We start from the raw sequence: 18,415 nt of genomic DNA, 5'->3' as shown, positions 1-18,415 counted from the left end.
TATTACTGTAAACATGTTTTGAAGTGATGTTCCTCAAAACCCCTCCCATGTGAAGAATAATGACCGAGTCCAATCGGTCCATCTAAAAAGGCCCGTTTTCGTGATTTGGTTGCAGAGGCTGCTGCCCGTGTGGTGGTCGAGCCTTTCAGTATAACGACGATTAAATGATAAAAAAAAAAGTGCAACACTTTAAAAAATAAAACTGTAAACCTAGCAATCCGATAAACTCTTATTTGTGCTTTGAAGATGGACCAGCAGGACTCATTAGTTAACAAATAAGATTTGTTTTTTTTGTTTTTTTAAAAGAACCTGAACGATCTCTTTAGGTGGGAAACTGAAAGCAACAATTTTTGACTGAATATAGTATATATTCTTAGACATATTCTCCATTTTATTCCCAACCGTGTCAAGTAAACCCTGTGGAGGGCTAGTTATTAGCACGTTAGCAAGTCAGCACTTACAAACAGGGACATATATATATATATATATATATATATATATACATATATATACATATATATACATATATATACATATAAGAAATTATAACTGACAAATAAAAGGATATAGAGTATGGAAATGTTACATGTACATAAGCTGAATGATAAACACAGTGACACATAGAAAAGGGAGGCTAGGGTGTGTAGCATTTGACGCATTTCAATGCATTTTCCCACCAAGCTGTCACCTGCAGCCTTTCTCTTTTATCCAACCCCCGATTAAAGGCATATCTCCGGTGAAAAGAAACGCGATTAACTTGGAAATAAAAAATTTCACGCGGCACTGCGAGAAAGAGAGAGCACGGGAATGAACGGGCGACGAGGTCACGAGTGCGACCCCGTTTGTTTTCATTTACAAAAAAAACAAAGAGGAAGTCAGAAGAAGTGTAAATACACTTGGCAGTATGTATGCAATTACAATTAGGCAGAATATAAATACAGCCACGTTTGGCTTCAGTGAAAAAACAAACATGCATATCAAAAACCCCGCCCATCCCCGCCGACATGCTCAATTCAAAGCCCCAGAGACTTTACAGGTTTCATAGAAAGCCTGATCTAACACCGTTTAAATTATCAGGGCAAAGAAAAGACCATTGATCCTCATTATGTTCCATTTTTGATTGACAAACGTAATGTTTTTTTCTTTCTTCTAAACATACCTGATCTTCTGCTTTTTGGTCCCCTCCATAATAAAACATAAATACCCTAAAAACCCTGGGTTTGAGCTCGACCTACTGATTTCAAGTGAAAGGTGGAGGATTATAATGTGACGGACATCATGATCCACAGTTACAGAAAAAAAAAAAAAAGAGTAAACAATAAGCACTGAAGTATACGCAGCTACCTTTTTTTTCCGAGTAGATTGCATCTATGAGAAAAAAAAAAAACTTTACACCGACGCGATGCACATAGACAAGTGTTCGATCTTGTTTTCAGCACAAGTACGAGTGTAGTTTGAGGACTGGGGGGTGCTGGTTAGCATAGACGCTAAAGAAGGAGAAGCTGATGGAGGTTTCTGCACCGTGACGCCGATAATAAAACGTGTACAAAAACACACACATTTAAACTATATATCTCACACACATTACATAGTTTCTTTTCACACGGTCATTCTCACGCACACTAGTTGGGATCAGGATGCTCAAGCAAGACACAGGTGTGCGTGTGTGTCATTCTGAAAACCCTGATGTGCCGCTTCTTGAGTGCAAATATCCTACCAGGTGTTTCAGAGAGTCGATGTCAGTTTTGCAAAAAACCTGAGCCTCCGTCTTCCGCCAAGAGAAAGCAACAGTGGATGCAACACGGTGGGGAAGGAGAGTGTGTGTGTGTGTGTGTGGGGGGGGGGTGGAGGCAGCGAGAGAGAGAGAGGGGGGGGTGCAGACATTGGTGGCAGTTTTAAGAATTTTGGGCACCGTTACGTTAATGTGTACTCGGACACCACCTCAGTAAAGCCGCTTCTCGTAACTGCGGGAGGGGGAAGAAACGATGAAGAGAGAAATCAGCATTTTTTTCCCCTTCAAATATAAAGCTTGTATATGTAATGATTGTTGGGTAACACTTTAGAATAAGTACACACTATTAGCATTAGTGAAGCACAAATAACTATTGAAATGATTTATAACACATTAGCATGTAGTTTATAAACACAGTTATCAATGTCAATGCTAGCTAATTGCCTGTACTAACCAGATTGTGTTACCGATTGTTGTTGTTTTTTTGTACTTACGAGTGGAGTCCGTGAACGCCTCCCTCCACCTGTGCCGACATGGTGCGCTTTTCAAACTTCAGCTCTCCGGAGTACATCATGGAACTGAACAAAAGACGCAAACGTTGTTGAATAGAAACGAGAAAAGCTACTACTCGCATAGAACCACAGATTAAAACTAGAAAAGCACTCGAAGAGCGCAGACCTCCGCCAAAAGCAGATCAGCCGGCCACCCCCCACCCCCCACGGATCACACCCAAAATGTAATCACTTTTTCTGGTCCCATTTCGGACATTTCCTGAAAATATCATCCAAATCCATCCGTGACTTTGAGTTATGTAGCTAACAGACAGACAAACAAAAAAATTCCGGTGAAAATATAAACCTCCTTGGCGAAGGTCAACTAGCACTGGGCATGTTAACGCGCTAACGTCGGTTAACGACGCACTTTAGCGCATTTCCATGACGACTGACCAGAAAAGGACGTGCATGACATCATGTTTATGCGTCGGCAGCGTTTACCAGTTAGCTCCGTTAGCTCCTTTAGCGTCGGTTAGCGCGCATACAGTCGAACTGGAGCGGACTGTTTATTTAACGAAAAGAGCAGCGCTACAAATACCCAGCGTACTGCGTATGTGCCTCTGTTTTTAAAGCTAAGCGTTACTTTAGAGACTAATTTTAAAAACTGGGAGTCACATAAACATGTGCGCTAACGTTGTAGCCGTTAACCCGCCGCTAATGTGCCCAGCACTACTTAAAACTGTTGAATAGAACAGTGTATTTGCACATTAACCCATTATTTTCATTATTTAAACCACTCACCGGAGGACAGAGAGACTCTTTGCGCCGATGTCCTGGCAGCCGTGTTGAATGCCAGCAATCAGGTACGGTATAAACTTGTGGATGGATCCCTTATCCTGAACGGAGCCGGAGACGCCCTGGGCGACCTTCACCTTGTCGCCCTCACTGTGGAAACAACAACAACGTGGTCTCAGATGATCGGGCTCACACTGCGTTTGAGCAATTTCTGTTAAACACGACTTCCGTATGACCTAAAATAGCGTTTCTGGCTGCTGATGCTCTTCTCCATGGCGTCCAGGGAGCCCATGCCGCGGTACTTTTTAAGCCGCACGCCGTCTGAGAAGAAGTACTCTCCTGGAGCCTCGGTGGTTGCCGCTAGCAACGAGCCCATCATAACTGCCATTGTAGACGGTAGGGGGGAAAGAATGATTTGTTTTTATGTGTATGATTTGTAGAGCTGAAACCATTAATCTCATTCGTTTGTCCCCCGCTTCCTGAATTTTTCCTAAATCTCACCAGTCGATGCTCCGAGCGACATAGCCTTCACCACGTGACCCACGGTCTGAATGCCGCCGTCGGCGATGACCGGCACGCCGAAGCGCCTGGCGTACTCCGCCACCTTGTACACGGAGGTCCCCTGAGGCCGCCCGCACGCCATGACTGGAAGGCAAAAAAAAAAAAAAACACACAAACGTTCAACGCGACTGCCGTGGCGACAAATCACACAGAAGCGCTCACAGTGATTCACAGACGATTCTTATTTCACTAGGTTACTAAGAGACACTTCAGGTTCACGTCCTTTAGACGAAAACATGTCCGTCTCTGTTCATCTTATTGATGAATGTGACCTAGTCTGAGAGAGGTAGTGGTCCCCATGGCAACCCCAGAACGAAGGCCTTGGAAGATCACCATGACAACTAGGAGTGGTCTCAGGGTATCTGTGCTTCATCTGTTGCTCAGATTAAAAAACAGTTCCAGCAAGGACAAACAAGCTACAGCAACCAGCCTAAATATATTTATTAAGTCTTAATTTCTCGTCACAGAGACACAATTCCTCGTGTGTTCAGGAGGTGGCGCCGTGCATCTACGTACCTTCCTGCGTGATGCAGATGGAGCCGCAGCCCATTCCGACTCTTAAAGCGTCGACACCGGCGTCGATGAGATTTTTGGCCTGAGCCGCTGTGACCACTGCGGACGAAGAAAAAAAACCACACGTTACTTTAGTAAGTAATGCTTTATTTGCGTAAATTAAATTCGACAAAGATAACTCACCATTTCCTCCCACCACTTGCAGGTCTGGATACTTCTGCTTAATATAATTGATCATGTTGATTTGATAGACCGAGTTGCCTTGTGAGGAGTCCTGGGAATGGAAAAACAACCTTTTTACCCATTTTCCCCATGGTTCTCTTGTGCATTTGTGATTTATGGACAGTGCTTCGCATGAAACACTGGTGACAATTACGCTAAAAAACCACTGGCTAACTCTGGGAAATGAATATTTCCTTTCCTTGGAAATAAAAAAAAACTTGGAAATGGAAGTTTGCCCTGGAAGTTATGGTAAAATTTGCTATAAATACAGATTGCTATTGACTTAAAAGCATATTTAGCCAACGCAAGTACACTACTAACTATGACATTTTAACGTTCACACACATACCATCAAACTGTTGCCCTAAATTTAATACCCAATAAGACGTGGATCTACAAAAACACTCACCAGAACGACGACATCCACTCCAGCCTGCACCAACAGGTCCAGTCTGTACTTGTCGTCCTCCCTGGTGCCGATGGCGGCGCCGCACAGCAGCTGTTTGCGCGAGTCTTTGGAGGCCAGCGGGTAGTCCCTGTTCTTTTTCAGATCCGTTCTGGCGATGATGGCCACCAGCTCGTCGTTATCGTTGACGATTGGAAGCTTGCCTGGCGATGGAGACGGAGGATGTTAGATTAGCAGATATATGAGAAAAAAAAGGGACCAATTTGACGAAGACGAGAATATTAATTCACCTTTTTTACTGCGCTGCAGAATATCGTTGGCTTCTTTCAGCGTAACACCGGCTGGAGCCACAACTAGCTCCTCCCTCTTAGTCATAGCCTGCAAAGACAATCAGTGCAATTTCAGAATAAAAGATGATGAAACTCAAATATGTTTTTTTTTAAATAATAACAAAAACTTAACATCACGTACCTCCTCCAGAGGTTTATTGTGGTCCTTCTCGGAAAGAAAGTCAATATCTCTGGAGGTGACGATGCCCACCAGCTTGCTGCCCATTTTGCCTGTCTCTGTGACAGGGATACCAGAGAAGCCGTGTCTTACTTTGGCCTCGAACACGTCGCCGACCGTGTGGTGCGGACTCATCACCACCGGGTCTGTGATAAAACCCTGCTCAAACCTCTGCGGAGACAAATCAAACTCAGTATTTTGACCGCTCGCTCTTGATTTATGCAGAGCAGCAAAAAAAAAAAAAAAAAGCGCCACACGACAGACAAAACAATTAGTGGATAGCATTATGAATACACAATAATGCACTTATTTTTAAGTCAAAATCACACACACACAAACATAAAAAACCCAGGAAAGAAAGTTACCATAGCCTATATTGGGACAAAATAGGAAATGATATGATATAAAGGACAAAAACAGAGATGTAATACGTTGTAAACTTGAAGAATAATCTCGTTTTACCTTAACCTTGCGAGCCTCGTTGGCTTGAAACTCTGGTGTGCAGTTGTGGTGAATGATGCCGATGCCTCCCATGAGCTACAGGTAACAAAAGAGGAAGAATGATGTTATTTAGGGGGAAAAAAAGTTGTTCTTTTACAGGATTTTTTATTATTATCGGTATCTCACCGCCATCGCGATGGCCATGGCCGACTCTGTGACCGTGTCCATGGGTGAGGAGATGAGCGGAGTCTTCAGCGTGATCTTCCTGGTCAGTGCAGATGTGAGGTCCTGGGAGACGAAGAGCAGAGATGAGATAGAGTACACTTCTGTACATTTCCCACTAGGGGGCAGCATTACCTAAGGACATATGCAGTCCTCTACCAGGAAGTAGAGCAGATTAAAAAAATAATAATTCACAAGTGGGAAAAAAGCACCAAAATATGACTGAATGTTCCTCTTGGATCAGAAAAATCCCATTAGCCACGTAAATTTCAAAATGGCACCATTTTCAACTATCTTTTACATGCAAATTTCAGTGATTTTGATTGGTAAAAACTCTATTTAATAAATCAGAAATCCCTTTTAAACATCTCGTTCTGCCATTTACTCAGGTTATAAATGGTTATAACCGGTTTGTTTGTCGTATGCCATGCAGTAGTAAGCAAATTCAGTTCCTCATGAGCAAAGAAATTGACCATTTTTGTACATTTGTAATAAACATTTTGCTGGAATAATGCTGTATTTTGTACATTATTTTAGAAAAATAATTTTGAGTAAATGGCAGAAAGCGATATAAAAAGGATTTCCTGAATTAGAAATTAGGAATTTTACCTCACATTTGACACCAAAAATCAGTGAAATCAGCCCAGGAAATTAAATTGTGATGTAAAAGATGATTGGAAATTTAAAAAAAATTAAATGTACGTAGCCAATGGGATGCAATAATGCCATAATCTGCTCTACTAAGGACTAACAAGGTCAGTTTAGGCAGTAAAAATATTCAGTATCATTGGTGATTCGAAAATAAATTTCACAGTCCATTCACTGAGGGACAAACACATGAAATGAGACACTAGACAAGACTCAATTTTCACTTCTAACCAATTCCCAAAACAGCCCCCTGGAACACACGCTGGTGCTATCTGTGCCTGAGGTGAAGGGGGGGAGGAATAATAGCATTCTTTACACATGGGAAAAGAACCACTGATGTCTTGAGTTTTATCAGCAACAGACGTAAACTATGGAGAGGTTCACAGGAGAAAGAAAAATGGCCTCATGTGAAGCGCACAACTGCACTCACCTGCTAAATTCAGCTGAGGGTTAAGAAAGCATGTCAAGAAGGAATTTCACACAAAGGTTTTCTTCTAGTTTCTACCTCAACCATTCAAACTTACACTACTGTTAAAAGGTTTGGGGTCACCTACACAATTTCTGTTGTGTTTTCCATTAAAAGTCACACTTTTATTCATCAAAAGAGTTGCAAAATGAATAGAAAACATACTTAAGACATTGACACGATTAGAAATAATGATTTTTACAAACGTTGCTTTTGTCAAAGAACCAGCAAAACTGTTTTCAGCTGTGCCAACATCATTGCACAAGGGTTTTCAAATCATCCAATAGCCTTCCAACGCCATTAGCAAACACAATGTACCATTAGAACACTATAGAAATGGGCCTCTATACACCTATGTACATATTCCATAAAAACCAGACGTTTGCAGCTAGAATAGTCGTGTTATATTCACTGAGAATAGGTGCTTTTCCTTGACCCCAAACTTTTGAGAGGTAGTGTACGACTGAGGCCACAAAGCTCTCCATAAATCTGTAGGAAACGGTGAAAGTTCTGGAGGTAATTTAATTTAATTAAAACCCTTCAATGTTGACGAAGGGATTTCACCGAAAAGCTCGGAGATTAAAACTCTGCCGAGAGACGTGGATGAGTAAACCGAGCAGACGCACACGTGTAAACATGAGGAGCAGCCAGCCGGGGGGTTGACCACATCAGGGTGAAAAATAGCAGAGAAGAAATGATGCAGATGGTTTTTGACTCTGGTGCAAAACAACACTATTTCCGTAAGAGCTGCAGCTACGCTGAGGTCTAGACGAGGCGAAAAGGCAAACATAATGAGGCTGAGAAGTGAAAATAGTCTCTGTTGAGACCACAACAAAATAACAACATGCGTACTCACCACTTCATCTGATGTAAAGTCGATGAAACCGGGCAAAATCAGGAAGTCACTGGAAGACACAAAACAAAACGCAGAGTAATGGGCTGACGCTCGCCAACGTAGCGGTTGCTGCGAGGTCTGAAAAATCCTTAAAAAATAAACACTGCGTTAACAAAGCGTTTCCTTTTTGGTTCGAGCCATTTTGAGATTGTACAGTATTCCTCCACGAAAAGCAGAACACTGAACATGAACTGAAAAGGCGTACGAGAAAGTACACTGAAGTAGTCCTTACAGTATGATTTGATAGTTGTTGTCCACAATAGCACAGTTTAGAGCTTGGAATGGTGGTGAAACCATAGCTTTTTGACAAGGTGACGCTCAGATTTATACAAGTGTTTAGCAGTTGGATAAATCTGAGTTCCCACCAACACGAGAGTCAACCTCATCAACCACTGTAGCAATAGTGGACAACAGCATCCTCACATTTAAGGAACCATCCTGAGTGAAGCAGATGCTTCCAGGTCTGCTTTTGTTTCTGGAGCAAGTGTTCGCCCAAAAAATGGCATTTATTTATGCAGGGTGAGATTATTTTCACAATCTGTCAATTATTTGCTCGATTAATCGTGGAATCGTGTAGTCCTTAAAACGTCAGAAAACGTTGATCGGTGTTTGTCAAACCTGGAAATAATGACGTTCTCGAATGTACCAAAATGATTCAGTTTTAGTGATTTCTTTGTTACGTGGAGCAAAGAAACAAAGAAAAATATTCACATTTAAGAAGCAAGAATCGAGTCATCGCTTCAGCTCTAGTCGCTGGCGTACACCAACTTTGATAAAGATGGAGAAGTGGCGTCACCACGATACGATATCATCACGATTTTTTAAGTCACGGCACGATATTATCGCGATATTGACACCATCTTGTGGATCAAAACATCACGTTTGTTTTTTAATGCTACTCCACAAAGGGTTAAATGTGTATTTGGAATATCAGTCTTAAAAAGCAATGCAATATCACCACAGAAAATATCGCGATATTTCACTGTACCGGTTTTGTTCCGTCTCCATAAAGGACGACGCCTGCTGTATTTGCTATGGTTAAAAATAGTCATTCTTTACAGACTAGACCTTCTTGACTAGCAAATTCTTTGCGGGCAGAACTGAGCTGAACCAGTTTTTCAGCCTCGGAGGCATTTTTTTATGACACAGAAGGCCAACCAGTATTGGTAATTCCTTATTGGAAAAGGGATTATCGTGGATGAGCGGGACAGAGACAGTGAGATGATACAAGTCTAGGCTTTTCCAGACAAACTGTTATTTCTGTCATTGGGTGTGAGATCTGGCGAGGGGCAGACGGGGGGGGGGGGGGAGGAGGGCGCTTTGTGAAGACCACGAAGAAAAAACATATGCATAAATGTGCATAAATGTGTCTAAATGAGTAAAAGGAGAAGGTAAGAAGGATCTTTTTCAATGCATCTATGAAGTGAACACAGTGGCTGCCTGTCCACTCACCTCTTCTGCTCGTGTGTGTGTGTGTGTGTGTGTGGAGGCGTAGGAGCTGAAATAGCCACACTAGATGGAACACTCACTGCCAGGGGGAGGAGTCAACGGTTTGTTTTTCTTTATTTTTTAAAAGCCAAAAAAAAAAACCACCCACAAACCAGAATAAGGCGTAGGAGGGGTCCGGGCGCACATCTGCGAGCATTTAGGCAGCGGCCACAAGCCTAAGCTGCTCATTTACTGCACTCCACTGGTTTCTTTTTACTGTTATTATCGTTGACAATTGATGATCAAGTGAAGATTAACACATTATGCTAAAGCAGGCGTGTGTGTGTGTGTGCGTTTAACCGTAGTTTCGCAACTGGTCGTACCCGTTTGTACAGATGCCCGTCCATCATTTGTTAACTAGGACATACTTGAGAATGCACACACCCAAATAGGATAAATAAAAAAACTAATTGTAACCTATTCCAAAAACGTGCCACTTGCACTAATTTATTGTATGGTAGAAAGTTGCTCTTTAGGCTTTTAAAGTGTGCAAGAGTTAGGGTTTTCCACATAAAATACAGTTTGTCTGGACTCAGGCTTTGGTTTTAAGGCCTTTTCAAGAGAGAAAAAAAAAGGAAAACGTGTTCGACGTCATGTCAAACACATCGTCACGGAGAAGCAGGAAGCAGAAGACACTTTGTTCTCACTTTCTTTTGACTTAGTGACTAAACTTAAAGGAGATTAAGAGTCACAAACTCAAACTGCACACTTAAATAGCTGTGTGTGTGTGTGTGTGATTACATGCTTTAAAGGAAATGCAAGACAAATCAATGGCTTGTGCAGACTTTCATCCTCCCCCCCGTCCCACTTACCCAATTTCCTCCTGAAACTCACATGATGTCAATTCAGGCACGTCATCATGTGCACAGCATTTTTCCTTTGGTCGCGCTGCACGTGATTACAGTTTGCGTTATTCAAATCACATGTGAGCAGAGGTAGCTTAGAATTAGCGCAGACAATTAGATGAATGTCAGGACGTCAACCTTCCAATTAGGCGTGAACCGCAGAGTGAAACGGATCTCGATGGCCTCGTGTAGAAGATAATGGAATTAAAGTATATGCAGGAATCGTGAAGGTAGTTTCAATACCTTTTTAGGTCTTTTTTCAAGATTTTCAGACCGTATCACCATTTCAAGCTAGCTGTAATCAGCAACACATATTTTACTTTCAAAACAGTTCAAGTTTGCAAAACTTAGTCACACTTTGACTCAAGTATTCACAATTTTGGAGGTTATTTTGTGCGAGTTCGGATATTATTTTGCTCCAGGAGGAGCGCGTTTGCTGTCGCACGATGCTTTTTGCAGTCAAACTCTATGGACAAAATGTAATACCTCATGAAATCGCGATTCATACTTTTTAAGGGCCTTAATTTGCCCAAAACTCATCAACTTTGAATACTTTTTAAGACCCTGCAGACACCCTGTACAAATAAACATAAAAAAGCATGTTCAAATAAAGCAGACAAATGTGTCCTTCTAAGTGTAACACAGCCAAGGTGAAAGATAGATGTGGAATGTCTCACTTTTCACCCCCACAGTGTGTCCCACAACACATTTTCCCACAGCACTATCACTGTAGAAGAGTCCATTTTGTGTAAATATTTAATCTGAATATCTTGGGAGAGGTTTGGGGCAAAAAAAAAAAACCTGAACGGACACCAAAGCAACGCGTTTGCTGAGCCGTATCATGTGGATTCTGCTAACGTGCTGCCTGGAAAAGTAGCGGCATGCAGCGTCGTCACCGCCATGTGACATCAGATGTCTCACCAAAGAAGCAAATTTCAGAGTCGTCCTAACAGAGAGGTTAGTGTGATACAAGTGCGTCCGACCATCTATTATTATAGCCCTTCAAAGGGTGTAAAAACAGCCCCAGACAGGAAACTCCCTTTGTTTTATTAGTCGTCAAGACCTGTGGCAAAAACATTGAACAGAATTAAAGCTCTGTGATGATGTTAGACGTTCTTATTGAAGAAAATGCAAGGCGAAAAGAAATGACATGCTTATCTGTCCAGAAGCAGCCAGAAAATAACCAGTGTCACCAGGAAGCGTATGAAAGAAGAGTGGGTGTAGGTAATATTTAGCGTGTCAATCACATGATTGTGGTGTTCTAGCATGCATGCTGCATTCACAGGACAAGCCGTGCACTCTGATGATTAGCTCAAGTTAACGATGCAGTCATGTTGACCGGAAGCAAACTTCATCCCCACATGACCCAGGTTAAAATGTTGCAAACCGCACACCATTAATCCTCTGTACTTTTTAAAAAAGACACCAGATTGAGTTCAGTCAAAGCTGAATTACTTAAAGAGAGTCATTTGCTTCCTCCCCCCCCTCGCCCTCCCCCTGATGAGTTCATTTGGAGAGACAAAAGATTTCAAACGGCACAGTTTCAAATTAGTTTGAAGATGACTGGTTTTTCTACTCACTTGTAAGTCAACCCATCTCCTTTAGAGCATAGCTCTGCAGCCGTGTGACCATCGGAGACAACGCACTGTTGGTCAGATCTGCTGGTTCAAAATGCGTTTGGCTATTACAAAGCACTTGTGAGTCAACCTCACCCCGCCTTCTCACATTAGGTGAGGCTTTTCAAAACAGGAGACCTCACTATATGAATTGATTTCATGACGGGGAACTGCAGGGGAGGCGGGGGGGGGGGGGACTTACTTGTACGTCAGGCCGTCTCCGATCGAGAAGAGCTGCTGAGCCGAGAGTCCGTCCTCGGGTACGTAGCCTGTGCCGCCACTGATTAGGTAATCCGCCATGCTGCCGGAGGGACAACGAGAGGCTACTTCAATCAACGGTGCAGCACAAGAATCACATGACAGTTTACAGACCGTAAAAGGGACGCTACGCTGTGCAATCAAACCAGACGTCCACTTTATCAGGGAGAAGCTTTAATGACCTCTCTCACATGAAGACATAACCATAGTAACGTCAACATCTCCCAGGCAGCCTCAGGTCAGTGTGCCTGCGATAATCTAAGTGTAACCCTGCTGTTACAGGTTGACAAAGCATTTAAAAAAAACCTGCATACACAGAAAAATAAATATTCAAGAGCGGAATCAATTAGTTGTTTGGTCAACCATATGTATGGTTTCTTTGTTATACGGAGGTAAAGAAATGAGAGAAAGTCCGCGATTCATTTAGCGATCGCCCTGAAAAACGAAACACGACTGGAGAGAAGGTATTTGTGAGGAACACGCGACATTCCTCGACTTTATGCAAGAAGCTAATTTTACTTCAAAAACTAAACGGGAAGCCTAACCATGTATCTACATCTACAGAATCTTGTCCTTTGTACGTCGTGTACCATACTTTACACCACCCACTGATAATCTCTTTAAAAGTAGCTCCACTTCAGAGCAGTGGATGGGAAACGCACACAAATGCAAATTGGTGCAATGTAAATTTATTGGAAAACCAGTTTATCTATAAGAACAGATGCTCATGCAGCTAAGATAATAAAAACCTTTCTTTATTACAAAACAAACACGGGCCCAGCGCACGAGACAACAGGATGTCAACAGTGCAGCAGCAGAGTCCTCGCACGACCGCGTGTCACAGCAAAACATGGCCGAGTGACCCACTAACATTCACCGGAACCACTCTGTAGCTACAGCTTTTATTGTTAGACTGGACCCTACGGCAAAACATGATTAATAAACAAAAATTACATAGAACTCTGTCGTAAATGAACACAACATATTGACAACACAGCGTCATTACTGTGTACTAGCCTGGTGACCTACATTACATTATCAGTAGCAAACAAACGTTAGCAGTGTGTACTGCGCACTCACAGTTAAGGAAATGAGGTGGAGGACAAATCCTTTTGGTTTTTGATAGCGAGTAATAATCATCATCAACAACAACAACAACAACAACACATCCATCCATCCATGCTAGTGGGATTAGCTGCATTAGCAGTACGAAATCCCCATGCCAGGTAACCAACACTAAAACTAGACATTTCACTCGAATGAGCGGTGGTTTGAGTGTTTAACGCACGCCGAATTTAAAAGTGCGTCACGTTACATAGATAAACGGTACAGTAATAATAATAATAATAATAATAATAATAACAGCTAACAGTGGCGTTCTGATGACACAGACAACACTGTTTTGACAGATTTCTGATGGGTGTTCCGAGTGACGTTCATGTCAACAGCGTGCGTTAGATGCAGGTTGATGTCGTACACCCATACAGAACACTATAAAATAATATCAATAAATAATAACTAACGCCCACAAATAACATTGAAATACAATACATGTGCTTAGACGATGTAAGAAAGAAAAGAAAAAGTGGCGAAAATAGATGCAGCCTCCTGGCAACATGGCTGACACTTAATCCTAACATCCAGTGATGTACATGATACATTATCTGCTAAGTTAACCTGATTGTTACTCAGTTACTGACACAAATAATACAATTTTTGTACGAAAACAACGCTCACTTTGCAGTTTGGAGCCCTATCGTTGCTAATATTGCAATGCTATGGTGAAAGTATACATATATATATGTATATACATGTCACCTAAACTTAATTCACGTTTAAATAAAGCATATACCTGCTGCACACGTGTGGTAAGGAGTCTCTATTGTGCAATAGTGGCTTTGACATTTTGGCAGCGACTGGTTTGACTGCGTTCGTCGCACAGACATGTGGAGGAAACCGTTAGCATTTAGCACAGGTAGCGCGGCTACGGAGGATTTCACCTGGGAAAGGAAACACAATAAACGCTTTCCGGGGTTTCTTAGCTGCTTATTTTTCTACTCAAACATGACGTGAATGTCGTTAAAACCGCGAGGGTCAACTTTCACAGCGACAACACCGAGTTTAAAAAACAAACAAACCCCAACACGTTAGCTATATAGCTGCCGAGCCGGAGATGGAGATGCCCACGTTGACTGGAAAAGGAAGCAACTTTCCCGGGGAGTGGACTCGCGCTGAGAGGCGAACAAAACAAACAAAATAAAAATCAACGTTACCTCGAAGAACAGAAGTGGATGGAAACACAAGTCGCTCGTGGTCCCGAGATGTGAGAGCACAGGTCTGCATGAAAGTGTCACTCTGGACCGAGAGTCAGTCTGTCTGCCCGCGGCTGTGTGCAGACACTGCGTGTCAGTGTTATGTACTGGCAGCAGCAGCAGCAGCAGCAGCAGCAGGAGCGGCGTCACGTCACGGCTCCACTCAGAGGCGGGTTTTAATCCTTGCATCCTGTGAAACGAGGATCTCGAGCAGGGGCGTGCAAACAAGGGGGCCATACTCAAAGTGAGTGTGTTTTGGGGGGGACCATCATCATCTTGTATTTATACGCTTTCTAAAAAATGTATATATGGCCAAAAAAAAAAACAGTTTTAAAGGCCCCATATGTAAGAATGTGGCCAAAAAAGGTTACTACATTCAAATTCAAAATACAGAGGTCTTTTAGGTTTGGTTTTCTGACGTAACTGGCAACCCGTGGTTGCTCGGCAGCTGAGACTCTACTGACTGCAATGATCGGTAGACGGCGGTAGGTGGCGCCACATGCCAAAGCATGATTTCAAAACATAAACATGATTTGCAGTCTGCAAAATATATTTTTTAATGCAAATATTGTTGGCTGTACTGTTGTTGTTGGTGAGTTCAGTTTGTTATATTAACATTATTCCTGAGTCTCTGTGACATATTAGGAGGATTATATGTTCAGTTGCTTTAGATTTATTACATAATGCACCTTTAACCCTTTTATGAGGAAGTTAGCGAATGGATAAAAGGTAAAATTGGAATAAACTAGTGCTGGGCACATTTACGCATGACGCGTTTCCATGGCGACTGACCCGGAAACAGACGCGTGTGGTGTCATGTAAACGTGCCGAGACACCGGAGTCCAGGCACCGCTTACCAGTTAGCTCCGTTAGCTCCTTTAGCGCCGTTAGCACGCCTACAGTCGAACTGGAGCAGTCTGTTTATGAAACGAAAAGAGCAGCGCTACAAATAACCAGCGTACCTGTATACTGCGTATGTGTGCCTCTGTTTTTAAAGTTTAGCGTTAATTTAGAGACTCGTTTTAACAATCCGGAGTCACGCAAACACGTCTTTTTCCGGTCAGTCGTCGCATCATGCGTTAACGTGCGTTAATGTTGATTGTAATTGTCACTACATTCTGTTTAATGCTGCTTTAAACTATGAAACAACGTAGTGTACCATCTATCAGTCAGAACATGTGGCTACATAGTTAGTAGCAGTTCCGTTTCTCACCAGCAGAGGCCGCTCATCAAGCAAAGCACTAACATAATTGGAGATTTACGACGCGATCGGGGACCAGTGAAAACTGCGATCCGACCAAGTTTCAGGCGTTATAGTTAAAAACCACATTGTTACATTTTGGTGTTCCCACTAGCCATGCACAGACAACTTTTGATGTGTATGTGAGGTTACCACAGCAACCGTGGTCGTGGCCAATAGAAACAGACCACTAATCCAGTCATTGTGCCCCCTACTGGCAAAATTCGAGTTGCGCGTTCCATTGTCTCCAATGTTTACATGGACAGATATTTTCAAAATAAAGTACACAATCCTAAGTTACCTCAACTCAGATAAGGCCATGCCTCACCAAAGACGTTCCATTGACTTGACGTTGAGACAAATTGAATTTTGGTCACATGCAAAATCAATTAAAGTGGATTTAGTGCCAGCAGAGGCACACTTTAGTCACATGATAAGCATGCAGGGAGGACACGAGTACTGGAGCATATCAAAGGCCGACTCCCCCGTCTTATAAGAAATACTTAAATAACTCTATTTTAACGAAAGATAAATAGTGTGAAACGCTGCGTTTTCGAAGAAAAGTACTGGACTTTCTTGTGAAGAAAAACAACGTTGAACCGTGTCAAAGTGCGTCTCTTTCCAGTTTGCAGCACACATGCACGCACGCACACACACACACACACACGTCAGATCACATGACAGTCATGACAGAGTGTCATATTATCATCAAACAAACAGCCCTTAAGGTTTGAAGAAAACACCAGAAGAACAGTTTGCATAGAGGAATAAATCAATTAATCGGTTAAATAAATAAAGGAAAAATTAATTAAAATAGATGGGGAAAAAACTAATGAATAAATGAATAAATAAAATGAAGAAGTGATTGAAAAATTGGACAAAGAAATAGCGATGTGATTTAGGCAACTTTATTTATGCCCCAGGAGGAGCTCCAGGTGGGGGGGCCCCCAGTCCCCTCTCTCCTATACCCGAGCCAGGCACTCCCCTGCCTGGACACAAGTGTCCCATGCTCCCCTTATTATAGTCTCCCTGGAGCTTCACCATGCCCTTTTTTTTTAATTTATTTTTTTAATTATTAAACAAGTTACCACATGAATAGGCGTCAGTAAAGAATGAGTTATACTTCATAAAGGGATAGTTCAGGCAGGCACACTCACCTTATATATATATATATATAAAAATAGTGTTCACCAATAGAAAACAAGAGTTTGTTCAGCGAGAAAATCTGCATTTTTTTTAGCCGCCTCATTTGCCACATGTTTATCTAACTGACATTTTGTCAGGATAACACCCTTAAGTTATTTTTGTAGGTGAGCAATTTATCCCTCTTTTGTTACACAACTGAAAAACATTGTTATCAGTATATCAAAAGTCCCTGTTTGAGTGAAAAATATCATATATCCAATATTAGGGTCAGTATTTTTGTGTCTGAAGAACCTGAAAACATGACACGGGCATAATTTTTTTATATAAGAGGGTGTTAATATGTGAAAAAATACAAATTAGGAGTAATATAAACACTGTGCTGCCCTCAGGTGTCTGGGATGTCTGCTCCATGCACAGTCAGGTGCTGTGGTGATAAACTGACTCTAACCATTGGGATCATTGGGAGGAAGAGCTTTATCAGCAGCCACATACATGTACTGTATGTATTTTTGCAAACACAGACACAGATATTCCACCGTTTGATGACGCTTGCACAATGAGACCGGGTTGTGAACAAGTGACGATCCACCTGTCAGACGTGGAGGATTAACGCGTCAGAGGTGGGACCGGCTTTTCCCTTTTTAACCAAACCCGCGCCGCGCCGTCCTCCGTTGTGCTCTAATAACAACAATAATAGTAATAATCCTAGGTGTGAGACTGTGAGTCAAATTAAATGTAGGTCATTGCATTTGTCAGTCAGTGTGGCTCCTTTATTTACTCCGTCTATTCTCAGACCTGTTTATCCACCCTGCAGCTGCATTACACTCATTTCTGCCCCCTGATAGAGCATCATAGAATTATTGTGTGTGAGGATCCAGATCCTTCTGCTTCAAGGCCGCATCCAGAGTTTAAAAAAAAATAAAAGGACTTAAGGGAATTTGCAAAGTGATCTAAGTGAAAGTGTGAGTGGACGTGTAAACTGAGCCAGTGGCATGAAGTCAAATTTACATGTGCAGCCTCGTGAAGGCACAGCCTGGGAAAAGCACATCATCATTTCTACTCACTGAGTTTACCAAGTTGTTGATGTTACTTATCTATATTTGAACGGTCAATTCTCACACTCACCTCTCTGGGCCGAGTCCGGCCTGGATGCGCGTGGCACTGTATCGCTGGGCCGCAGTTTCGTGCCCGTGGCTGTGAGAGGTTTGCCGCACGTACTGTTCACATTCGCCGGATCCGGCACCTGCACCTGCACGAGGCGGCTCGGTGTCCCCCGCGACTCTCCTGTAATCCAACGTGGTTCCTTCCGCGCCAAAGTGCTCGTATCCATAGCCCTCCATCTTCCAGGCCAAGGTCAGTGTCTGAAAACAGTGCCTGTTGTGCAGTTCCTTTCCTTTTTCAAATAGAAAAATTCACACGAGACGTCCCGGCAGCTGACGATTACATTGGGGGTGAAAAGCAAAAAAAAGACACCCTGAAATGAAACTTCATCACCAAAGTTGAGAAAACTTGTTTCTCATCTTTTTCCTTTGCTTGTTGCTGACTTGCAGATTAGATATGGAGCTGAACACAGATGTTCCCGCAGAGAGACAAACTCAGAGAGTGAGA

At 42.4% G+C, this 18,415-nt stretch overlaps 1 protein-coding gene across 2 annotated transcripts; it reads right to left on the bottom strand.

The window, feature by feature from the left end:
* Positions 1-477: 477 nt before the first annotated feature.
* Positions 478-14,507, bottom strand: impdh1b (IMP (inosine 5'-monophosphate) dehydrogenase 1b). 2 transcript variants are annotated; one of them, XM_083907144.1, is made up of 16 exons: positions 14,383-14,507; positions 12,054-12,152; positions 11,816-11,893; positions 7,864-7,912; positions 5,858-5,959; positions 5,693-5,767; positions 5,195-5,401; positions 5,014-5,101; positions 4,727-4,926; positions 4,279-4,369; positions 4,099-4,194; positions 3,523-3,666; positions 3,258-3,402; positions 3,028-3,171; positions 2,227-2,310; positions 478-1,964 (listed from the first exon to the last, which is right to left on the bottom strand). In XM_083907144.1, exons 2-16 carry the CDS (start codon positions 12,149-12,151, stop codon positions 1,943-1,945), a joined length of 1,623 nt encoding a protein of 540 aa, XP_083763270.1. In that variant the 5' UTR covers position 12,152; positions 14,383-14,507; the 3' UTR covers positions 478-1,942. The 2 variants fall into 2 exon arrangements, with proteins under 2 accessions (XP_083763270.1, XP_083763271.1); XM_083907145.1 differs by lacking the exon at positions 11,816-11,893.
* Positions 14,508-18,415: the final 3,908 nt, after the last annotated feature.

Source organism: Microchirus variegatus (genome assembly GCF_963457635.1).
Source record: "Microchirus variegatus genome assembly, chromosome: 20".
Taxonomy (NCBI): Eukaryota; Metazoa; Chordata; class Actinopteri; order Pleuronectiformes; family Soleidae; genus Microchirus; species Microchirus variegatus.
Note: the sequence above shows the minus strand (reverse complement) of the source record. Positions and strands in the feature narration are given on the sequence as shown.

Coding starts and splice junctions, on each gene's coding strand:
- impdh1b (XM_083907144.1), bottom strand. CDS start 12,151: ATGGCGGATTACCTAATCAGTGGCGGCACAGGCTACGTACCCGAGGAC. Junction 7,913..11,815: donor GGAGATGGGTTGACTTACAA/GTGAGTAGAAAA, acceptor TGTGTCTTCCAG/TGACTTCCTGATTTTGCCCG. Junction 5,102..5,194: donor ACAATAAACCTCTGGAGGAG/GTACGTGATGTT, acceptor TTGTCTTTGCAG/GCTATGACTAAGAGGGAGGA.